The sequence below is a fragment of the Halichoeres trimaculatus genome, unplaced genomic scaffold (genome assembly GCF_033239565.1).
Source record: "Halichoeres trimaculatus isolate MK-OKI-2021-1 unplaced genomic scaffold, fHalTri1.1 fHalTri1_scaffold_6, whole genome shotgun sequence".
Lineage (NCBI taxonomy): Eukaryota > Metazoa > Chordata > Actinopteri > Labriformes > Labridae > Halichoeres > Halichoeres trimaculatus.
The window spans coordinates 35722073-35747237 of record NW_027437184.1 but is presented as its reverse complement, the minus strand read 5'-3'; the positions used below and the strand labels follow the sequence as shown (position 1 = coordinate 35747237).

Sequence of the window (25165 nt, the reverse complement as noted above, 5' to 3'; positions counted from 1 at the left end):
TAATGATATTAGGCTGTTACCCTAATAATATTTTCTTTTTGACAGAGCCTGTGTGTACCACACTGTGATGAATTTTTATCAGGTAAAGAAACAAACTTATCTAATGCTAATTTATCCAGATGACCAACAAAATCAAACCACTTTGAACTTCTTTAGACAAAAAAGGACAACATTTCTTACACTTTACAAGGTTGGATGAGAAGCCATCAACCTGGACACCCTGACTCAAGGCCATACTTCTGGATCTCCCTTCCAAAGTACAGCCCATGTGGAGATCTTATTGACTAAGGAGGGTTTAAGATGTAAAATCATCCAGTAAATGAATCTCTTGTGATGTCTGAGTTTCTCATTTCCTCCACACTGTAATGACCTTTTACATGCAAAACGTGAAAAAACACAAACAGTAAACCCTCTGCTGCTCTTAAGGTGAATGTTACACCAAATGATCTGATCTTTCTGAAAACACAGTCCTCTTTTTTTTTTTCCTGTCTTTACTGAATCAACCTTTAAAAAGTGACAGATGCGGAGTTTATCTGAACTGATGCTGACAAGTAAACTTGTGATATGACTCTGCTGCCATCTGCTGGACCACCTCGGTACTGCTCTCTGACAGATGATTCCTCCTGATTGGCTTTCTTTACAGTTTTGACTTTCCCCATCACAGAAATCAAAGCAGTTTGATGAATTCATAAAAAATCTTTGCTTATGAAGAACTTGAGTGCAGTGAAAGGATATTTCTTGTTCCTTCTCTAAACATCGTCTGTTTCTACAAATCTGACAGATGAACACAAGGTTAAAATAGTCAAATAGTTTTCTTCAGACGATGGCAGCGGTGCTAGAGTATTTGACACATGTTAAGTGATTCTGATCTCATCTCTGATACCATACTGGTACTGTTCAGGTCCTTTTTAACCTTTACCACACTCACTAAAAATGTTCAATTAACACTACTAGTCAAAAGTTTGGACAAACCTTCTCACCCAGTGTTTTTTCTTTATTATTACTGCTCCCAAAATTGTAGATACACACTAAGAACATCAGATCTATGAAGTAAGATGCATGGAATTATGAAGAAAAGAAAAACAGTACGTATCTCTGAGTATGTTTATATTTTAGATTCATCCAAACAACAGCTTTTTGCTTTGGCCTTCTCCAGTGAGCTTCATGAGGTTGTGCTTTTCACTTAAGAGATGTTAGGTTGGTACACAACCAATAACCCTATTTCTCAACAGTTAGAACCCATATGATGGAAAGAACCAATCAGCTCAGTAAAAATGACAGCCCATCCTCACCAGAAGAACTGAAGGTCAGTCAGTCCAGAAAACGGCAAAAACTGAAACTTTTAGAGCAGTCGCAAAAACCATCAATCGCTGAAACAAAACTGGCTCAAATGAGGACTGCTGCAGAAAAGGAGGACCAAGAGTCAGCTCTGCTGCTGAGGATACATTCATCTGAGTCACCTGCCTCAGAAATCACAAGTTAACAGCACCTCAGGTTATAGTCCAGATAAATGCCCACTGAGAGAAAACCAAGAGTGTGTAAGAGCAGCCATCAATGCAAACGGTGGCTACCTTTGAAGAATCTAAAATATACAACATGTTTTGAGTCAATTCACACTTTGTTTTCTACATCATTCTGTGTTTAATGCTTTCAGAGAGAAGCTACAATATAAAGTTATAAAACTAAAGAAAAACCATTAAATAAGACGTGTCCAACATTTTGTCTAGTAGTGTACATAATTGATGAAAAAATGAAAAAAATATTAATATATGAAATAAATAATGAAAAAAAAAGTTTCAAAAAATTTACTTTGAGTACTTTATTTGTACTAGAAGTGTGTTACAGCGGTATATCTATGATAAGTATATAGTGAAAAAAACTTTTCAAAGTGTGATCAAAATGTACCTATACAATGAAAGGATGTAATAAGTATAATTATTTCCATATGTTAATGGACAAAAATTGTGTACAGTTTATTGGCAGCAGTGTTTTCTTTTGGAAACTGAGAAATAGGCCGTTCCTGGTCAGGATGCAGTTAAGCTGGCCTATTTATTCCACTGTGGCCTTTTGGTGCACACTGTGTACATAACAGGGATATTGCTGCCATCTAGTGGTGAGAGGGTGAACTAGGTCTATCAACTATGGTTGATGCAGGAAGTTTAGAGCAGTTTACTTGGCAAAGTGCATAGGTTGTGGTTGCTAAATTCAGGAACCTGTCCATATATGAAGACAGCAGCTTATTGGTGTTTCCACTACTGATGGATGAGAATAAACCACATATGACAGAACCTGTGGAAAGTATTAACAGTTCCTGCCACACAATAATGATTGCAAAAAGGAGAAAAACACCTCCTGTTTGTTGCTTATTAAGAATTTAATCTAACAAGATATTATCGTGAAACCATCTAAAAAGAGGAATTCATGTTTTTATAAAATTCTCCTGTTATTCTAACACGTTTTAGAGTTGTGATCAAAAAGGACAAAAAAGGGAGAAAAAGGAAATAAATGAATGTTTTTTATAAAAAGAAATAATTACACAATGCCTGATCAGCCTTATCAAAAGATTCACTCAGAATATAAACATATAATATTTTAGAACAGGGAACCGACATGTGGATAAGAATCATAGCACAGTGGCTTATAACAGAACTAAGGCAAGATTATTTTATTGATGTGTAAACAATGATTTTATTGAAAAAAAACAGAAGGAAGTTCAAACAACATGAAGCTGAAATCAAATAATGTTTTCAAAGATTCATTGTGTTCGCAGTTGACCAGTGCTCATCACAGTACCAGGTAAATCCATTTTCAGTTTCACTCATTACACAGCTGCAGGAACAGTTCATTTTCTAATCAAATCAAACATCGGGGTAGGTTTCCTAAAACCACTCTGTGGTGGATTGCTGTTTCTATTTTGTCTTCCTTGTGGAGTTTTCCTCTGTCTCCCCTGTAAAGTTGTGGGCGGTTTACTCCTGCACTGGCACTCTCCTGGTCCAGCTCCTCCTGCTCCTTCACACCTGCTCCTCATCACAGCAATCACCACCTGCACCAAAGCTCTGCTGTGAGAGATTCCAGTGGCAGATTATTCCCTGCTTCACCTGTGGCAGATCGGCCTGCTAGCTTGCCCTTTTGAGTATTTACAAGTTTCATGTTTCCTGTGTCTGTGATTCACCCTTGACTACCAGCAGCTTCTTCTTTACCCAGTGCATCCTCCAGCCTCCTGTGAACTGCCCAAACTCCAGCACGCTGCCACCATCTCTCACCAGACTCTTCTGGTGTCATTGCTCACCCTCAGCCTCCACCTGACCTTTTAATGTAAACCGCTCCGTCTTTTGGGTCCTTATATCACTGCTTCAAGACCTTAACACACCCATCAATTTGCAGGTTCAGTACATAAATCTTTTTCCTCCACAAATTATTTCATAAACATTTGCTTTAGCAGCTAAGTTTAATAAAATCAAAGACAATCTGTTCTCTCTGCCAGAAATCACTTTAACCAAACTTCATAGGTTAATGTGAAAGATCATTTATTTATATGAGCATACTTAGTTTGGATAATTAATTAATGGATTAATTATTTGAAAAAATAAATAAATAAATAAATAAATAAATAAATAAATAAATAAATAAATAAATAAATAAATAAATGCAATTTAAATAATAAAATAAAATTAAAATGCTACACAAATAATAAATTAAAAAAGGAATATAAATAATAAAATAAAATTGCAATAATACAGTAAAATGTGTATAATAATAAAATAAAATATTTATAATAAATTAAAACTAAATATTTACAATAAAATTGAAACATTCATAATTGATTAAAAATCAGTATTTCTCATAAATGAAATAATACTCCTGTAACTCTAACATCTGTTGGAGAAACACTTTGATTTCTTTTAAAATAAATTCACATTGTAAATAAAACAGGAAGTGGACTTATCTTGGTATTTAACACTTAAGAGCAAAATCAAAGCCTCACATAATTGAACAAGACAGTTTCTTCCTGAAAGCTTGAACATAAACTGTGTGACTTACTCTTCCAAAAATCAGTGCAGACAAATAAAATCATGAACCCAGAGCAGTGGATTGTATTTGGTGATGAATGGAGAGTGTGTTACATCACCAGTGATCACACACTCCTGAGCGGTCGGACAGTGAAGCCCTTCATCCCCTCCAGTCAGGACCAGGCTCTGGTTCAAGACTTGACTTCTTGAGCCTGGTTCACGCCCCTGAAGCAGCAGCCAAGCCAGACTCCATCCAACCCAGTTTTCCCATAATGCACTGCACTTTCCCCCAGCTGAGTAGAGGGCTGTGTGTGACACCTTGTTCAGACTTGAGTTCAGACAGTGCAGAAAGAAGAAACCTCTGGGTCTCACGGCTCTGGATGGTGCATGTGATGAAGCTGAGGCCCTGACGTCCTGGTCCCAGCGTGGCCCTCGGACGGTCCCCTTCTCTGCACAGACTCAGATTCAGGGGATGATCATTGCATGGTCTCAGAGGAGGAATCAGTGATGCTGCTTTCTCCTCCTGTCTGACTTGGAGTTGTAGTCCCTGATGCTGATGCTCTTGTGGAGGTGAAGCAGGGAGGCTCTCAGCTGGGTGCAGGGCCAGAGAAACAAAACAAAAAATCAGAAATCAGTAACAAAGTGTCACACCAGTACCATGTCTTTATCTCACTGTGGGGTGTTTGAAGCTCTGCAGTCAGTCTGTCAGTCTGTGAGGAAGACATGAACCCTCTGTGTGAGAGGCTGTCTCACCTGATCCAGCAGCAGAACCGAGGACTGGATCATCTCCCTCCACTTCTGCAGCTCATCGTCATGATAACCCTGCTGAGAGTCCAGGAGCTGAACCCACTCAGGCTGGGTCTGAGGACTTCTGCTGGAGACACACGGTAAGTCACTTAGAGTGAGTTAGAGTCAAAACTCAAACAGACTCACCACTCATGAAGCATCACCTGAGACGGCCTCTGTCTCATCTTCAGTCTGAGTCACAGAGTTGGTTATTGTAACGATACTCAGGCACACTCATCCAGTTTTGCTACGTAAACAAACCTGGGTCTACTTTACCTGGGTTTGATACAAAGTAAATCTTTAAGATCATATCAGACTCTACTTCTCATCTTTGGTAAATAAAAACAGTTTGTATGAAGAGCAAAATCAGGCAGAGCACAGTCCACCATAATGACAGCCCAGCTCCTCTCAGAGCTAATCTGACAGTTCCTCCAAACAGGTATCTGCATTAAGAGCATTAGATTTCCTAACTTCCTGCAGCTTTTTCAGATTTTTGCTGAAGTAAGTCAGAGTGAAGTCTCTGCTCTGAGACCAGGTAACAACAGTTTTTGTTTTGCTGACACATCAGGAAGTGTGAATTTCTCTCTGGTTTTGGCCTGGAGACATAGTGACATCTCAAATGATACTGATGGACTCTAAGGCCTTGTCCACACGTAATTGACCCTCCTGAACAGGTCCTGCTCAGGAGTACTTTCCAAAGGTTCAGGATCTTTGGGTGTAGAGCCTGTAAGTTGAATGTTTCTTATTGGTTGAGCAGCCACAGTGTTTTTATTTCCCCCTCCCTCCGTGCACAAAAAGGCCCCATTTACACAACAACGTTCCATCTGAAAACACTAAAACGCAGTGAAAACACAGTGAAAAACTCAGTGTTTACATGGAAACATAAGGGACTGAAACGCTGTAGTAAGCATGCCAGGCCTGTAGTTAGCGTTATAACTGTCTTGGCCAGAAGCGGCTTTTGGTAGATTCTCAATGAAGTAGAATTGGGTCAGTCATCTGGGATGCGTCTCAAAGCTCCAAAGTTCCATCCTCCCTTCTTCCACATGCATCGTTCACTCGAGTCTTAGTCCCTCCCACCAGAGATACATGGGAGAGACGCGAGGAAATGAAGAGAGGAGAGAGGATGGAGGAGATTTGTTTTTAGAGCAATGGGACATCCTCTCCTTCGCAGCGTCACATGAAGCGACGTGTTTCATTGATGACGGCATCAGCTGATCACCTCTGGATCATCTGTCAGTCAGCTCTAACAACTTTTTGTGCGTCTGGGTATGTGCGCTGTAATAACTCTGATCGAACAGAAACAGTAACAGAGATTTGTCTGTTCCTTTAACCAGTTAAATACACACGTTACCATGAAGAAAACCTACTCTCTGTTTATTCTGTGTGCTGTTTAGAAGCTCATGGATCACTTTTCTGGTAAAATGCGTGAGATAATTTAGAATTATTTAGCCTTTATCTAGAGCCCATCTGATCGTGAAGCTTATAAATATAACCCACCTTATTGTGTCTCAGGAAGATATTATTTATCAGCCAGTTTTCTGTATTAATCCTCTGTTATATTGATTTGATGATGGTTGTGTTCAGTGTTTTGTGCTTTAAACTCACAGCAAACACTTTATTACCGGATTCATGATCAGTTTCTGAACGATCCTCTGTGCCTGTCCTGAGCTCGTCTTTTCTCTCATTTAACTCTGTTGTGTGTTTGTGAAGTTTCATGTGAAGTCTGAGTCACTACAGCGTCCAATCAGAGAGTGATATTCCATATGGGGGTGTGTCTCTCAGTGAAAAGACTTCTGCAAAGCCAGCTCACGTGTCTCCTCGATCATAGCTCCTCTGATCAGTCTCCTCCATCCTCTCTCCTCTCTCCTCTGAGCGCAATTATCGCTTTGGGACAGTCTTCAAAATGGCGACTAGGAAACTACTTCCGGTGTCGTGGAGGAGATAGGACAGAGGAAGCACAAAGTTAACGCATTGAGACACACCCCTGGTGAATCGGTGAATGCAAGGAGCAGAAGTGGAGCAACAGATGCACATTTTGTTGAAAGACAGTCAGAGCTGCAGATTCAGCAGACTGAGCAGCACAAACACAACAAAGTAGTCTGTGATGATTGTAATAACGGTACTGTTTTACTGTTGTATGCTCTTGCGCCAAATGTAGTGTGACATCAGCATTTCCACTGAAAATGCTGGCTTACCGTTTACACGGCAACGGTGTTGGCAGTGTTTCAGAAAAAAATCCACTCTGGAGGCTGTTTTCAAAAGTTTGCATTTTAGGTCGACTAAAACACTTTCTGTGTAAATGCAAGGTCGAAACACAACAATAGTTTTGCTATTAACCCAAAACCGTTGCCATGTAAACAGCCCCTAGGCTGACTCCCAGCTGTGATGGACTTGGTTTAGTAACTCCTGAACTACTTTTCTTCTTTGAGCCTGATAGTGTGAATGTGTCTCTGTCAGCTCTGATGTTCCAGTTTAAAAAGTGACCCTGTAAACTGGAGACCTTCATCCGAACATGTCAGTGGAGATCCAGTTAACAACAGCTGAAATGAAGGTGATGGAGAGGTGCTAAAAACTGCAGTTTGTCGAGTGTCCTCTTGAAGCTGGCCCCAGAATATCAGAAACCACATACAAACGGATTAAAAAAAGCCTCTAAATGTCTGAATGGCTCATTTCTTCAACAACACAATGTATGTACAAATGTATTAAATTTTTAATAACTCAGCAGTTTGGGACACATTAGAATTCAGAGGCACAGCTCACCTGACAGGCAGAGGAGGCTAAAAATGGCCTCTTTATCTCACACTCCCTCAACAGAAGCTTGGTTGAGTTCAGTGTTTCTAAATTCTGTTATATCTACACATGAGGTCACCTGTCCTGTGGTCCGAGTTCCTGTGAGGTAACGAGGCTCTGCATGATGAACTCCAGCATCCACAGCTTGTAGAACAACATGATGTTCAGAAACACCAGCATGATGAGGCTGTAGACAGACAGGGGGCAGAGGAAACACGCAGGTTACATGTCAGCCTGGATCACATGATGCTGCTCAACAACAAGGACCAGGGAAGAGAAGTACCTGATGGAGATCCTGGGATGCACAGTATGAGAGAAAAACAGCATCACAACAGAGATCAAGATTTCTGCACAAAGCAACACCCTGCTGTCTGAAGCTTTTTAAAGACAGGCAGGCTGCCACAGGATGTGTGTTTCCTGTTTTTCTGTGTGATGGAGGAGGGGTCATGTGTTACTGACGCACAGGTGAAAAATGACTCACACCAGGCTGATGAGGATCAGCAGTTTGGAGAAGTTATACAGAGCAAATCCACCAGGAGCATCAGCTGTTTGTCTGGTCTGTGTGGAACCTGCAGAATGATCACAGAGACAGACCCTGACACACAGGAAGTGCTTTCCCACAGACGCCGCTGTGTTAGAAGCTGCAAAAGCTGAAGCAGAGCTCCACTGACCTGCCACATGTTTAATGATGTCGTCCCCTCCCTCCTCTGGTCTGGAGAGTGAGTTTAAAGTCTGATCCAGACTACCACGTCCCCTCACATGATGGACCACAAGTTTCCTCCTCTTCCGGCGACTGCTGCTCATTCCCCGGGACTCGATCCTGGGAGAGTGGGACTCCACCAAGACCACGTCCAGCTTACTGAGCTCCAGCTCTGCACAGGGGGATAGGAGAGAGCAGAGGAACAGGCTTTAGGCTGCTGGAAAGATCAGATGTAGTAAATAAACTGATTTTCTCTTTGATTTACAGGATGACAGAGACTCAGAGGGCTCAGTGAGAGGTGAGTCACTGACCCAAGTGTCCAAAGTACTCGTCCAGTCCACTCCAGAAGTTTCTCTCAATGAAGCTCCTCACCAGCCCCCATGGCTGCTTTCTGTACCGCAGCTCTGTAGACACTCTGCATGGACACACACACGTACACACACACAGTCAAAGTGATATTCATAATGGTTAAAGTAACACATGAATGCTTTGTTGGTTCATTATTTCTTTCAGTGATTTCTGTTAAAATCAGTCCCTCAGTGTACTCAAACCTCCTCTTTCCATCATCACAGACTGACAAAACCAAAGCTCACCTGTCCCTCAGGTGTCTCTGATACCAGATGATCAGTGGTCACTTTTCTGCAGCGTTACGTACAGCGTAAACATCAGCAAACTCTGCTACTGACCAGGGAACATGTTCTCCATCTCCATTGTGAGGATGACACACCATGTTGGTGAAAAGTAGCAGAAGCACTTTGTAAACCCAGTAAAGATCCAAATAATGGCAGAAATACACCGGATGTGTCTGCAGTCCATCTCTGCTCTGTCACGGCAACGGCTCAAATAGGTTTCTATTCAAGTCAATGTGTCAACTTACACTGGATCTGTTCTGTTGCAGTACATGTGTGTGGCTGCTCCATCATGACATAAGTAATATGCAGCCATCCTATTTTTGCTGGTGTTCTGCCAATTTCTGCAACCCATCCAAAATTGTTACTTCGTGGTTCTGCACATGCTCTGTATGTTATTAGTGTCACACCCATAATTTTTGGCTCCCTTTAAGTACTGGGAGCATTATCTGATGGAGTGCTAAAGATTTATCAAAATATGCTCCTGGTTTGAAGCACAGATAAAACACATCAAAACCAGCTGGGACTAATAACATGAGGCAATGAACTGACTAATAATAACATATCAATGCACTGAGTACTGGTATTTGTTAGTATTTGTTCAATTTTTTTTTTTTTGACATGCCAATGTTCAGGAACATCAAGCAGAACAGGAAGTCATGACCAGAAACTACCTAAAAACACCTGATGACTTTCAAAATGAAACAAACCGTGTCAAAACCAGATTGTATTTATCTTGACTTCTTTGTCACGTGCGATTTATGAAACATGTGTACCAGGGCCAATCACTGCGTACACCTGATCAGCTGTTGAAAAATGTGGCGGCTGAAAACAATTGAAATTTGGATAACACGCCCCTAAGTAGTCAAGGTTCAGCCGACCGACTCCACGGAATTTACGACATGGAGGGACATATTACGGGAAAAAAGGAACTTCTCCATGCAGGTAATCGACAACGCCATAGCGTTGTTTGGCAGCTGGAAAAGTGGCGGAAAATGAGAGAGAATCAGAAAAAGTCACCTGCCAGGAAATCACTGCAGTGATTCAGCAGCGTGGATGTGACAAAGTAAAATACAGCAGAGTTTTAAACATTTAATTCACACATCCTTTGTTTATACCTTGATTAATTAAGCCTTGAAGTCTCACTATTAGAAGCCACAATATTATGAATTGTTTCCGTTCAGGTCCAGAAACGTGGAAAGTTGTCTTTTAAAGATGTGTTTCAGCTCAGAAAGAAGCTGCAGACTCCAGCCTGAACCTGTCACTGACTGAGGAGGGAGTGGAGCTCTTACCGGGTCTTTGTTAGTTTCATGCAGAATTGACGGTGGGACAGACCAACCTGCCCTGTGCCAGATACAGATAAGAAAACATTTTCACTACTGAAAACTAGTTGACCTAACTCATTAACTTCATTTGAAGTCGTTTTGATGCCTGGACAAGATGTGTGTCAATCGTGCGCAATTACGCACGAGTAGACCAGAGTTTTATGATTATTCAGACAAGCACATAGGTTGTGATCTCATGTAAATGAACGTCTCTTGTTATGAAATAGTCACTTTTTTTAATATGGTAAGGAGTAATATAATCATCTTTGCAGTAAATCCACTGATCATTCACCTCCCTAAAAATCCACGCTAAAAGTTTGATCCAGCGTCACCTGAATGTTCTCTGTGGAGACTTTATCATGGACATGGGAGTGTATTAAAAACTGATAACAGCCTCTCTAATTCTTTTTTAAGTAATTTAACGAATTAAGCACATTTTTATGGGGAGAAATCAGCTGACAGCTCTCACTGCTGCTCTCATAGCAAATTGTTTTATAGATTGGCGGAAGAAGAGTGAAATGTTTGAAATATTCTTGGTGTTATGTCTAATTCAATGATCTAATTATTTATCTAAGGACATCAGTTTTTGTTTCTGAAAATGTTTTGTGCTCATATTGTGGTGATTCCTTGGCTGTGTGGAGTTGTTCCTCCTCTCCCTCCTCCCCTCTCTGGAGCTGCTGCACGAGGTCCTGGCACACCTGCACCACATGAGCAATCAGCCACTCCTGCTCTTAAGCTCTGGCCTGAGTGAAGACCGGTGCCAGAGTTGTGAGGCTTTGAGGGCAGTGTATGTGTCTCTAATGAGGTCGGTGCTGGATTACTGCTGTTTGGTGTATGGGTCAGCGGCCCAGACACATCTTAGGAAGCTTGATGTTCTGCAAGCCCAGGCATTAAGGATTTGCAGTGGGGCATTCAAATCCACATCAGTGTCTGCTCTACAAGTGGCTATGAATGAAATGCCATTGGAAATAAGGAGGGGACAGCTGATGGCTAATTATTGGTCTAGTTTGCAGGGACATGGAGATTCTCACCCTACTATGGGGGTGCTAAGGGACTGTTGGGAAAATGGAAAATGTAGAAAAAAGAACTTTGGTCGGGTAGGTAAAGAAGTGGCAGAAGAGTTTGGAGTAGGTAAGTTACGATTATGTCCATCTGTGGTATATCCAGTTGTGGCTCCCTGGATGCTGAGGTGGCCAGTGGTGGATTGGTGGCTGTTGGAGAAGAAAAAGTCGGGAAGGGGGGTGGATTTGGTAGGAGTTTTTAAGAGTCATATTCAGGTTTCATATAGGGATTTTATTTTGATATTTACAGATGGATCAAAGGATTTGGAGACTGGCATAACAGGGTTTGGAGTAGTTGTGCCAGATAGGGGGGTGTCACTTAACAGAAGGACTACGAACAGACTGAGTGTGTACACAGTAGAGATGGTTGCTGTGCTGGTGGCGCTCAGATGGGCTGAGCATGCTAGGGTAGAGAGGATGCTAATATGCTGCGATTCTGCTTCAGTGTTAACTAGCTTAAGGTCCTTTCATTCTGGAAGCAGGCAGGGCTTGTTATATGAAATTTTGATGTGCATTACTCGGTGTATGAATCAGGGAAGTATTGTAAGATTTCTGTGGGTCCCTGCTCATGTAGGAGTGGGGGGCAATGAAGAGGCAGATACCTTAGCTAAGAGGGCTCTAAAGAAGGAGAAGGTTGAAATGCATATTCGATTAAGCAAAGCAGAGGCAAAAGGGATAATTTGGGAGAAAGCAAATCAGCTGTGGCAGACTAGATGGGATAAAGAGGAAAAGGGTTGGCACTTCTACCAAATACAATGTAGCATTAAAGGACAGGAAGTCAGGAGTAGCAGCAGGAGGGATGAAGTAGTGTGGATGAGGCTTAGGTTGGGACATTGTGCACTGAATAAAACACTGAAGATGATAGGGAGGCACCAAACAGGGCTATGTGAAGGGTGTGGGGAGGAGGAAGAGTCAGTTGAACATGTGTTACTGTGGTGTAGGGCGTATGAAGAATATAGGAGAGAATTGAGGAGCAAAATGAGGAGTGTGGGGATTCTGGGATTTGAAATGAAGGATATACTTAGTGAGGGTGGTGGAGATACTTTAAAGATGGTGGTGGAGTTTCTCAAGAGCATAAGGATTTATGATAGATTATAAGGAATTTTTTTTTTTTTTTTTTTTTATTATTATTTTTTTTTAAATGGTGACTATTATGTATTTGATCATATTATTATCAAATTAAATAGATTTATTTGTTTATTTATTTATTTTAATTATTATTATTATTATTTCATTATTTTATTTATTTGTTTGTTTATTAAATTCTAGTATTTTGGTTATTTAGTGGTTAATTTCCATTTATTTACGTAGGACAAGAGAGAAGTAGGTAGGGTCATTGGAGCCTGGCCCACTCCGGGGCCAGAAGGTGGCGGTAATGCCCGTTTTTAAGGTGGCCAACCGCCGTTAAACACCACAAAGAAGAAGAAGAAGACCGGTGCCAGAGTATTGAAGCTTCGACCACGGTACCAGTGCTCAACCTGTCTAAGTATTGCTTGAGATTGTTTGATCTTTTGTATGCCTGCTTACCAGCCCCTAACGCCTGCTCTCCCTCTTTTTCTCCCAGTGCCTCCTCTTCAACCTGCAGCAGCCCTTAAAACATTCACACAGCCCCAACTCTCTGACAAGGGAACTCTGGATTTGGACTTACTTACTCTCAATAAAAACTCATCTACTGTCTCCACTGCCTCCGCCTGCTTTTGGGTCATTTAAAAACACATCGGTTCCTCTGAACCTTAACACATATGATCTAATAATGCTCCTCCCCAAACGGATTTCCCTCGCACAACGCTTCCCTCTGACATGAAACTTGCGTACATGAACTCAGACCTGGCGTGAGATTTGAGCGATGCCCACGTTCAGATTGATAAATGCCGATATGTGCGTGGAAAGGAACATACGCCCATCTTTCGGGCGTACGCACGTTTGATAAATGAGGACCTACAACACTGCTCACACACACACACACACACACACACACACACACACACACACACACACACACACACACACACACACACACACACACACACTCAAACACAAATGATACCAAAAACTGAACACACCTCACCGCTTGCTGTTTGTCGGCTGTTTCATGGTGTTAAATGTTGTTTCGAACCATTTGGTTCGATACTGCTGTGACCGTGTCCATCAGTCAGGTCAGAGGATCTAATTTTGAGTCCATCGTACGGTCTGACCTTGACATGAGTTAGGATGCGGTCACACTGGCCAATCGTGCCGTGCCTAAACACGCTTCAGCTGTAAAGCACGTTTGCAATAGCCAGTATGACCGCAACTGTGCCGTGCTCAAGCACGATTCCCTTCCGTGCTTCGGCACGCTTCGAAGAGGTGGGCTTCGGCACGGTTTACTTCATGCACGAGCACAAGCACGCGGACAGCGCGTGCGATCCATTACGTATAATCACCATGAGTACATCTCTCGACAGTCATTTTAAACAAAGCAGAGGTGTTAGAGGGCTGTGTCGGGCGAAAACGACTTACTATCAGTCCAAAAGTCTCTAAAGTTGTTGCAGTGCTCTCTGTGTCTCATTGTGCAGACTCTGATGAGATTGCGCTTTATGTAAACAAATGCTTCACGATGACGTAGGCGGGCACGTATTGGATGGCCAGTGTGACCGCGTCCTTAGTGACAAGCTCCTTGGTCTGACCTCAGATATCTTTTCATAAAGTACTTAGAGTTCACTTATCTGTTTGACTGGACACTACACATGAAACACACATGAAATGCACATTAAACACACAGGGGGTGAAATAAAGTCCTGCTCACCTCAGCCGGCACTTGTTTTTAGCCACTCTGGTGAGTGAGTAGCGGTTGAGCGTGTAGAAGTAGTCGTGATAGGGCACATCATGGGCGATCACCTCTGCGTCGATGGTGTAGCACTTGTTCTCCTGGCTGTCTCTGTACAGGGTCTGAATCAGGACACACACACACAAACATAAAGCTACCTGCTGACAGACTAACCCACAGGCAGCTGCAGGAAGTGTCACAGTGATAAGAAGTGGTGGATTCAGACTGAAGAGGACCTGAGTCTCGGTCACAGTGGCCGTCTTTGGAGCCAGAGGGTTGTTCAGGGTGATGGTGTACATGATCTCCCTGGTCTGGTTCCCGTCCTGCTCTTTCTTCCAGGGTTGAAGCACCACATCTGGAGAGAACACATGAGACTTACAGGGCCCCTGTGCAGTGTTCGGTCAGGGCTCAGAAGTAAGGCTCTGCAGCAGTTAGTTTGTATCAGCTGTCCCACCCGCTGCCTTCATTACAACCATGACTGGAGTAAGCAGTGCTGTGAACAACAACTGATCATGATGCATTCAAAAAGTAATAAAAACAGCAAACTATACCATCTGAGCCTAACTTATGTTTTTGTATGTCAGTCAGCTTCTACTTTACTCCACGACATGTCTTATTTTACTCCAGTACAATGCACAAGAAGCCTTAAGAGGCATTAACTTTTTTTTATAGCAAAAGGTCCAGGATTCTTTTGTTCCTGGTAAAACATCCCAGGAACTAAATGGTTCCTGTGTCCTATTGTTTGTCTGTGTTTCCACCACAGGCCAAAGATCCTGGTATATATCGACAAATCAGGCCTGTGATGTACAGAAAAAAGTAACTGCAAAACACCACCAGACCAGTAGAGGGCAGTAAGACAACAATGAAAAAGGCCCTTCAATAAAAATAACACCTCAGAAGGGAAAGCCAAGCCTCTATCTTTATGTGTAATTTTCACCTGGGCCAACATAGACCCAGGTATAGTTTGAACAGGGGTACATTTTGGCCTGTCACACCGGTACTTCCGCAACCAGCCTCAAGCAGACACTTGGCAACTGCAGTTTTTAGCACCTCTCCATCACCTTCATTTCTCTAGGACGTAGGTTTGAACAGCCATTGTAAACTGGATCTCCACTGACACATTCAGTAGGTCTCCAGTTTACATGGTCACTATTTAAACTGGAACACTGGGAGCTGACAGAGACACATTCACACCTTCAGGCTCAAAAAAGACCATAGGTCAAGAGGTACTAAACCAAGTCCATCACCGCTGGGGGTCATCTTATTGTGGACGGAGGAGGAAGCCCCGCCCAAAAAGTTTCTGGACCTCTGAAAAGTGCTAGTCCCTCTTCAGGGGTAAATAATTACCCTAGAACTTAATTTAGACCAGAGTTCTAAGAACAAAAGAACAAAACTAAACTAAACTAAACTAAACCATTTGCACTGGAATAAAACCTGATCACAACCAATACAGGCCGAATAGCCTTCATGCTAACAGGCTAACTGTGGTGCTGTAAATAACGATATCAGCCAGTCTTCTTCTATGGTGTCATTTTCTGCTGAGTGATTTGGTGTTTTTTTTTTTTTTACTTCCCTCTGCTGGTTTATTGGTGTAGTCCAAATACCCTTGTTTCATCCATGGTTCATTGTCCTGTTTGGTACCCAGGTTTCTGGTCTGTGGTGACATCACAGACAAGCAATGGGTCTCCGGAACCATTTTAAAGTTTCTGGACCTTCTTGTTAAAAAAACACCTGTTAACAACCAGCAACCTGGTTCCTGATAACTCTCCATGGAGCTTCAGACATGAAGCTTGGGTATGTTTGGCTCTCTCTGTGGTTTAATCCTCTGGTGTGTCAGATGTGAGCAGAGCAGATCCTGGACTAATAGCACAGGTAAAGTCTGTTTGTTAGTCTAGAACCTGATGTCTCACTGTGTGCTGGATTAGTTCCTCAGGTATGTGAATCTGTGTTTCTGAGACTCTCATTGGTGCACCACAGAACTCTAAGATGAACCATTTCTCCCATGCTGTGCCATGTAGCGGTAAAAAAACAGGATGTGGACTTGTTTCAGCTGCAGCTTGTACAGAATGCTGGTATGGTTGGCACTTGGCAGAGAGGATAACATGCTGTGAGTGTTGAATGGTGAGTTTACCTGTGAACCTCCTCTGCTCCTGAAAGTCTCTCATGAAGTCGGACTCGGTGAAAATTAAGTCGAACATCTGATCCACGCCAAACTCATACACCCTGTTGATGTACTGCCTCCCACTCAGGTCCTGGTAGAAGGCCTGCACCTCAGCTGTGTGGACAAACCCATCAGGTTAGTGCTTCATCTTATTCTCAACTTGTTAAACATGTTGTTTGTGGTAGATGGATGTGTCTCACCTTCATCCTGCGTGTCAGAGGAGTCACTGAGCTCTGCAGACAGCTCCTTGCTGTCTTTGGGGACAGGTGATGGGGAGGGAGCACGGCTGCTGCACCGGCTGCTGCGGTTCTCAGGCACAGGGACGGTCAGGAGGTCTGCATCAGGGAGGAGAGTGGACACATCCTCTACAGGAGGCAGGTCATACTGCAGAGGATAGGGCAGGGTTCCACAATCTTTAAGTTCAGCTTGAGAGCAGTCATAAACAAAACCTCAGATCTCCAAATTATCATCCCTGATGGACTCAGAGCAAACTGTCAGATCAGAGACTGATGAGGTAAAAACCCTGGACTAAAATAAACCCAGCAGCATGAATGAACAACACTCACAGGAACTGAGCAGTCCGTGCTGGGCAGCTCCTGGGGTGTGTTGTTGTGGTGGGCTCTGTGGGGCAGGGCAGGGCTGGCCTCTGGTCTGGCCTCGGTGTCCCTGGTGTCTTGGTGTTCCTTGTTGTTCTCCTCCACAGGAAGCTCCTCACAGAATCTGCACCACAGAGCGGGACAGCAGCTGTAGGTCAAGGTTACCAGTCTGCTGCACGCTGCCCGCACAGGGCTGCACATATGTATGAGCTGTGATGGAAGGGGGGGGGGGGGGTCCTACGGGTCTACCTACAGGTCAGACACAGCTAGCCTCTGTTAGATGTTTCTGACTTTAATGTCACTTTAAATGATAAAAAAGGAACTGATCTGAGCTTTATATCTATGACTGATGAATGTGAGATGACCCGTTTAAGGGGGTGGCACAAGCCCACTCCACATCATGATACTCTGCTTCATCAGTCCTCTTACTAAGTTCACACAGGAAGTGCCGTGCGCGCGGAACGGAGGCGTCGCGCGCACGGCGCTTGGCTGTTCACACATGAAGCATTTTCTGCTGCGCTCTGTGTGTGTGTGATCAGACATCTACTCAGCTCGGCAGTGATCGGACGTTTCCGTCTGCTCCGTCCAAAGTATACAACTGGCGCTTGCGGAAAAATAGAGAGAAGCGGAGCGGAGGCGCTCCAGAGCGCGAGCTGTTCTGCGGGCGTGCTGTGTGAACAATTACATCAGTTAACTCCGGTGCCGATCCGAAACTGCTGTGGGCGGAGCTTCCGTTCCGAGCGGCGCGTCCTGTGTGAACCTTGCGTTACTCTCCATTATGCCCTGTTCGATGGCTGAGCTGAATAATAACATGGGATGAATGGAGAGGGGGTGACATGGACCATGAGATGGAGAAACGGTGACTGGGATTTTGGGGTTGAATATCAAACTCACCCCATGGTGTTGAAGTCTTCATCAGGAGGGACGTAGTCCTCATCGTCACTGGTCAAGCCCAGCTCGTTACCGTAACACTGATGGACGAAGTGCCACAGCTCTTTGGGACACAAAGGCTGCAGGAGGGCGAGGGGAAAACTGATACAGATTCAAATAGGCAACAGGGAACCAAACTAACACCAGCATGGCTACAGACACAAACAGGTAGGGTGGAACAAAGCAGATACATTTTAGAAACATAAAGGAAAATAAAAATAAAATCAGAAATAAATCCATGCAGGGCTGCACGGTGGCGCAATGGTTAGCGCTGCAGCCTCACAGCAAAAAGGTCACCGGTTGAAAGCCCCTCCTCTGCCGGTGGGCCTTTCTGTGTGGAGTTTGCATGTTCTCCCCCGTGCATGCGTGGGTTCTCTCCGGGTACTCCGGCTTCCTCCAGCAGTCCAAAAACATGCTCATCAGGTTAATTGGTCACTCTAAATTGTCCCTAGGTGTGAGTGTGTGAGTGAATGGTTGTCTGTCTCTGTGTCAGCCCTGTGATTGACTTGAGACCAGTCCAGGGTGTACCCTGCCTCTCGCCCAATGACAGCTGGGATAGGCTCCAGCCACCCACGACCCTAAACAGGATAAGCGGTATAGAAAATGATGAATGAATGAAAACCATGCAAGCATGCTAGCTCAGTTATGGCCTATATCTTAATCCTCATCCATAGGATACATTGAGTGTCTTTCTGTTTTAAATAAATCCTTCCTTACCCTTACCCTTACTGATACGACTTCAAAAAAATGTATGATTATGCTCCAGAATGACTTATTGTCCAGAAAGTATGGTACTTAGTTTATTACTGAAAAATTAATGTAGTAAATAAATATTTAAGCAGTATTTCTAGCTAGATTTTTCAGTTTAGTTTTTATCTTTTCAACTAATCTTCAACCTTAACAACTTCCACTGAATACAATAATAAACTCCTCCTTTAATAGCTTTGTTTCAATACTCTGCATATTTTCATATTTAAGGAGCACAACCGTTTCAGAGCTGAATACCTGATTTATGTAGTCTTTATTTGAGTGTGCACAGGGGTCATTTACATTGAGTAAACTTCACCATGTAATCATCTGCTTTAATCATTTCAAATATAATTATCCAACAACAAAATTGTGGCAAGTGAAAATGCTGAGTGGCTAGTAACTCTGGGAAACCACTAGCCACAGAGGCTGGTGAGCAAAAAAGTTTATGTCAAGCCTTGTTCATGTCATGTTCATTGCTTCTGTCTCAGTGTTTTTGGACCTGTTGAAATTTTGTTTCAGTTTTTTTATGGATTTTGGTTTAATTAACATTTTGTTTGATCTGCACCTGAGTCTTGCTCTTCTATTTTCTGTTAAACCCTGACAATGACTCACTTTATTTATGATAAAGAAGGTAACAAACCTTTAAAAATATCATATTAATATAGTTTAACCCATCAATCCAATCATTATTTGTCCCTGCATATGTCAGATTAGAATAAAAACTCCCCCCATACAGGATGACAGACACAGAGGACACTTAGCAGCCTGAGAGCTACAGCAAATTTAAGGTGAAGTGTTTTCTTTCATTTTACTCAATGCATGAACTGATATAATTAATCAAGTCCCCTTGAAGGTGGAAATGATATCTGACCACTGTGTTTGTTCTTACCGTCTTTCTAGAAGTGCTCTAAAAGATGAACAGTAAGGATTGGTTGGTATCAAGCATAAAACTCACTAAACCAGTGAGCATGAAAAACTTTTTACTCTTTTGAGTCTGATTAAAGCCGTACTTTCATGTCTTTTATGTCAAAGCACTGTTACTGGAGCACATCTTATTCCCTGTGAGGAGTGAGGATCAGTGTGTGCACAGAGGAGTTAGGTGTTCACCACATTCTGTCTTATGAATGAATGAATGAATGAATTAATTAATGGATGATAATTATTGCAACCACCAAGAACAGGTGGCGTCAGTCTGTGCTGAGGTGAAGCAGTCTCACCTTGTCGAGCAGAGCGTTCTGCCACAGCCTGAACATCATCATGTAGGTCCGATCCCTGGCGCCGAAGGAGGTGAAGAAGTGCTGAGGAGACAGAGAAAGGGAGCAGGCTGGAGGATGAGCTTGTCATCAGTAAATAACAATGGAGTGGTGTGAACATTATTCTTTTTACAGGCCTGAGACTGAGCTGCTGTGACGAGCTGAGCTTTTCATTACCTTTTCATTGTCCGTGCACAGCTGGATGGCGTTGGGGATGAGACGAGCTGTCTTCTCTTTGGTCATGGAGCAGATGTCCTTCAGTCTGACTGCCAGCTGGAGAGAAAGAAACAAAACTAAGGATTCATTAAATCAAGAGTTGTTTCATCAAGTAATTAACGTGTTTCACACAGATGTATAATGGTGACATTATCACCTGTCACTTTGATTTCTTTTCCTCTGTAGAACTTTGTTTTCATCTTACTGAAGTATTTCGATCATCTCAAACATTAATCACATTTCTCTGTGGCTGTAAATCAACACTGAAAATCTGCTCTCCACTCACCAGAGTTTCCCATCTGAAGATGTTGCTGTAGAAACAGATCCAGTTCTCTGAGAGGTAGAGGCGTCCCTGCAGCAGGATGTCTCTCTGCAGGGCACAGGAATACTCTGCAGGGAGTTAAAAGCCAAAAAGATGAAGATAATGTTTGGAAACTTAGTTAAAAGTGGCTGATTATAAATCTACCCCCTAACTCCCCACGAAACAAACTGATGATGAGGATGAATAATTTGGTGCCAAGTCCACCAACGTTCCTTCATCACGTTGGTGAGTGCTAATACTGATTGACATTGATAGAAAATCTACATGATAGTGCTTTGGAATTGGCGCTTTAAAAACAGAAGAGGTCTCAGTGGTGGAACCCACCCAACTACTAATCACCTCCTACCCAGTGTCTAAAGTCCCCAAAACACCATAGCCTGAAGACAGACAGGCAGCAAGGACTAGCCCATCACTGGGGTTATCAAGTGGGCACCTCCTGTCACTCGTGTTTCATTAAGTTAAGACACCTCTGAAAGAGCTTTGTTTTCCAGATCCAGATCCACCAACTCATTCTAACTGTCTCATCTGACAGTCTTCTACAGTCTTTCACAAATCCTGCCAATGCACTTCCAGTTCCCCAAGTAATGAGAAAGATGGTCATGTTACAAACCCACCACAGCCTACTTCTACTTGACAAACCTTGTTTTGGGTGATTCATTCATATCTATGTGGCTCAGACTCACCCACGATGAGGCGCTCAGTGTCAGGCAGCTGCTTGAACAGCTTCCTGAAGTCCTCATTTCTCTGTTTGTAAGTAGGACTGAGGACCTGCAGAGGACACAAAGGCAAGGACTGAGAAAGTGTTTGTGTGTGGATGTACCAGTTCTCAGTTTATCAAACGTAGACTTTCTCAGAGCCTGGAGGTCTCCAGGCGTAGCTGACAGGTTGGGCTGTCTTGGCTGACACAGTTTTTAGATGTCACATAGAGGTTTGGGACAGTGCCTGTGGAGTGGTAGACCAGGATGGCGGTTTCCATTTTTAAAAAGAAACACTGGAAAGTGTGCTATCAATTATCTCAGTCTCACTGGAAAAGCCTGCTCCAGGGTGCTGGAAAGGAGGCTACAGCAGATTGTTGAACTTTGGTTTGAAGATGCAATGCAGATTTCACCCTGGCTGTGGAGCAGAGGACCAGCTCTTCATGCTTTGCAAGGCTTCTGGAGGTTTGCTAATCCAGTCTTCATGTGTTTTGTGGACTTGGAGAAGGCTTACAGTTGTGTTTCTCATGGAAACTTGTGGGCGTTGCTGCGGGGATATGTGGTGCTAGCTATTGACCAAAGCAAGAGCTGCATCCACATACTTGTCACAAAGTCTCCACCAGGGTTGCTCCTTGATACTGATTCTGTTTGTGGTCTCCCCAGACAGGATCTCAAACAGTGGCGATTGCTCTAAGCCTGCAAGGGAAGCTCAGCTTCCCCTAAAATATCCCCAAAAAAGTGGTGATATGTTCTGCTGTGTGTACATTTCATTGACAAAATATGCACTAGAATTCCTTCATCTTTTGTTCAGAATCAGCTACCTATCACATGTGACTGGCTCGACCTTCTTCTCATTCATCTCAACAGCGTTTCAGTTCTCTAACACAGTTGGATGCTCTTCTGACTTCAGCGGGGAAGCGTAGAGTGGGTCGTTCCACTGTGGAAACTGGATGGTCATTGGATAAACGTTGGGCTTTGTCCCGATCTCAGACGCTCAGCATCTCTGGGGGTCTATGGGGCAATGGACTGGCCTGGATGCTGGGCTTCTGCATGATGATTGGATGATCTGTCTGAGTCCGAATCCCTTTTTGATTGACAGTGAAATGAGCCAGTCAGCGATCTTGAAGTGTAACCCTCCACCGGAGCATCTTCTGAGTTCTACATTCAGTTGTTCTGGACTGATCCGGAGGCTTTTTTGATCCCCAGCGAGTTTACTTTTCTTAAAAACGATGAGGGTTATGTTTAAAGATTCTCTCTCTTCACCAATAAGCAGCTACAGCTACAGCTGCAGCTGTAGAGCTTCTCTCCCTGTCACTCACACTTACAGCCTGTCGTAGTGTCATGTAACAGCTCCAGCTGTTAACAAGCTGACACGTAGGGTAGAATTTATGTTTATATAAATAAACAAATTAGTGAAGTAGGCCGGGGAAAAAAATGAGCTTCTCCTCCTTGACTGACCAGCAGCCGCCACTGATCTTAAGTCACAGCCACGGGAAGGAGGGTCTCCAGTTTAGGGGCCTCAGAGTTCTGTCTCTACTGTTTGCAGATGATGTGGTATCCTCAGGCCAGGACCTTCTTTCGGCAGGCACTGGGGCGACTTACAGCCAACTGGGAAGTAGCTGTGACCAGAGTAATTGTCTCTCATCACATTTAAAGAGTTGCCTTAATCTGACTCGAAAATATGACTTGCGCTGTTCACACTGTCAGAAACAAAGCAGGTATCTTCCACATTTGAGCAAAAAAATCAGGCTAAGGTCACTTTTCACCGCAGTGGAAACATAGCCAGAGTCTGAGGCCATGGTTCTCTGCCACAAAACAGTGGATTGCTCTCTGGGTGGGGATCAAGTCTTTGCCCCGTGGGAAGGAGTTCAAGTATCTCAGGGTCTTTTCCACAGGTGAGGGCAAAACAGATGGCAACTGTTAGGTCGTTTGGTACCACTTTGTTGTTACCAGTCAGTCTAAGTTCCAACCCGCGTATAAGCCGCTGCTCATTTGCATCGAAAGGAGTCAGTTGAGGCGGTTCAGTATTTGGCAAAGATTCCACCCGGACCCCTCCTCTGGAAGCATTCCTTGTGCATCCAACTTGTAGGAGACCCTGAGGCAGACCCAGAGCTAGATGGAGGGATTACATCCCTTTTAGTCTGGAAACTCAGGATCCCAGAGGGGGAACTGGGACAGGTAGCCTGGGGTCCACTGCGGACCTTGCGACCTGGTCTCTAATAAGCAGAGGAAGGATGGACTTTCTCACAATGAAGTTTCAACATGCAGCCAGAGGGACTTTTAGGGGGACAACTGGTGAACTTCTTGCTGTGTTTCCACCTTTTCACACATGAGCTAAAGACATTTTCTACATTGTTTCAGGGCAATAAGACCCTGATACTTTCAAGAATGTCCTGCTCACATATGAAGCACACAGCGGATGGTTTCCTCTGTCAGATGCCCCCATTATTCAATTCACTCTAGAGGACCTCACTTAAAATGGACTGCAGATATTAATATGTTGCACCATAAAGTACTCATGAATTGCAGTGGAGGATCAGAGCCATCAGCTGCTAAGCTGTGAAATTCAATAAATAAAGGTCTGAGAAACCTTCACCCTCACCGACCCACAGAGCGGACTATGAGTTACATACAAACACATAAAAGTTGTTCACAGACCTGTTTCTCAGTTTCTAACAGCCAAATCAAAGGAAAGCATCTAGTTCCTTCAAAAGACAGTTAATGGCTCGACTGGCTTCAGTTATTCAAGAGTTGTTTGAACAGAGTGTGTAAACCTTGTGCTGTCTGTATTTGATTTGAAAGCAGTTGTTAGTTAACTACAGGCACTGAGAGCTGTGAGGGCTTTGATCCAGTTTGTTCTGCAGAAACAGCAGCTTCTGGCTGTTTGCTTCAGTGAGACAAAGAAGTGCTCATAGTGACCATCTTGGGCTCAGGTCACATATTCTGAGCAAAGACTGAACACTGCTGAAGATTGTTCAGACATCATTGGAGCTGAAGGTCTGCTGACTTCTCCTGGCAGTTCAAAAATAACTTATTCTGATGTTTGATGAAACAGATAGACTTACATTGTACCAGCTCTGACTCTTCTGTTGTCATTATAGAGAGGGAGAGGGGAAACCATGTTGGAGAGAAGAACAGAACAAGAAAAACATTAATACAGAAAGAAACTGATAAAAACACAGTCATCAAAGCTCTCTTAAAATAAAGGCCTCAGTCATTTTCTAAATAAAAAGAACAAAATATAGAATTTATTGATTGATAATTTCATTCAAAGAGGTTTGTAAAGTGTAAATTTCTGCGCATGGACCGTTCTTAGTAAGTTCATCACATGAGCTTTCTGAGAGTTCATACACAATGTTAGCATGTGCTGTCAAAGTGAAAGTAATTATGATCTTTGTTTACTGGAGTCAGAGTCATGCTAAGCTAACACCCACTCACTTTGGAGTTCTTGCCCCCCCCTCGGGTGCTGACATTAGGGGGATGGACAGACTGCGAACAGGTGCGTTGGTGCTGCTGGGGTTCAGGTGTGTTGGGGGAGCGGTCTGAGGTCTGGTCTAAGGAAAACTTCTCCACCATGCTGCTGTCAGCCTCAGGGCTCAGCTGGGGGGTGGATGAGCGGGACCGCTTCCTCAGGACAGGTGAGCAGGCAGGGGTGCTCCGGTCCAGGTGAGTGGCCGTGCTGGAAGGGACATCAACAAGAGTCTGAACTCTTAGCTTCATTTAGCTTCATTTGAGAGAAAAAAAGTGTTTTGATTAGTGTAGTCTGATGGCAGGTCATCAACCCTGCTGCTGGTGGTGGTGAGCTTAAAGAAGTCAAACAAACTGTTGATGAGCGTGCCACGCTCTAACCAAAGAGGAACTCTCCAGATAGTTTTCAGCAAACAACGGGCAGTGGATGTTTGAGCGTGAGTTCCCTGTTAAAGGTGTTTCAGCAACAGCTGATGGTTCAGTCCATGTGAAACCAAACCAGGTTGAGATGAGGGGTGGGAGATCTTAGCCTCTATTCCCCCTTCTTGCATGAGTCTTCACACTTTTTGCCAGGCTGTCATTGAAAAAAAAAAAAAAAAAACCCTTCTCAACGACTTCTTTCTTAAAGACCCTGTGAGGACTATCTTTTTGGTGTTGATTGCAGTGA

General features: G+C 43.4%; 1 protein-coding gene across 1 annotated transcript in view; it reads right to left on the bottom strand.

Moving 5' to 3' along the window:
• Positions 1 to 3838: 3838 nt before the first annotated feature.
• LOC141791543 (protein Aster-B-like) overlaps positions 3839 to 25165 on the bottom strand; it is a 25129-nt gene continuing 3802 nt past the window's right edge. Inside the window, exons 2-20 of the mRNA XM_074672101.1 lie at positions 24469 to 24709; positions 24096 to 24116; positions 21019 to 21103; positions 20300 to 20403; positions 19975 to 20070; positions 19762 to 19842; positions 17759 to 17874; positions 16835 to 17012; positions 16469 to 16652; positions 16239 to 16382; positions 14344 to 14462; positions 14087 to 14229; positions 8598 to 8701; positions 8258 to 8458; positions 8068 to 8155; positions 7870 to 7881; positions 7666 to 7773; positions 4764 to 4884; positions 3839 to 4601 (exon numbers count right to left, since the gene is read on the bottom strand). Coding sequence (XP_074528202.1) covers positions 4512 to 4601; positions 4764 to 4884; positions 7666 to 7773; positions 7870 to 7881; positions 8068 to 8155; positions 8258 to 8458; positions 8598 to 8701; positions 14087 to 14229; positions 14344 to 14462; positions 16239 to 16382; positions 16469 to 16652; positions 16835 to 17012; positions 17759 to 17874; positions 19762 to 19842; positions 19975 to 20070; positions 20300 to 20403; positions 21019 to 21103; positions 24096 to 24116; positions 24469 to 24709 — 2236 coding nt within the window. The 3' untranslated portion in view covers positions 3839 to 4511. The remainder of the gene's footprint in view (positions 4602 to 4763; positions 4885 to 7665; positions 7774 to 7869; positions 7882 to 8067; positions 8156 to 8257; positions 8459 to 8597; positions 8702 to 14086; positions 14230 to 14343; positions 14463 to 16238; positions 16383 to 16468; positions 16653 to 16834; positions 17013 to 17758; positions 17875 to 19761; positions 19843 to 19974; positions 20071 to 20299; positions 20404 to 21018; positions 21104 to 24095; positions 24117 to 24468; positions 24710 to 25165) is intronic.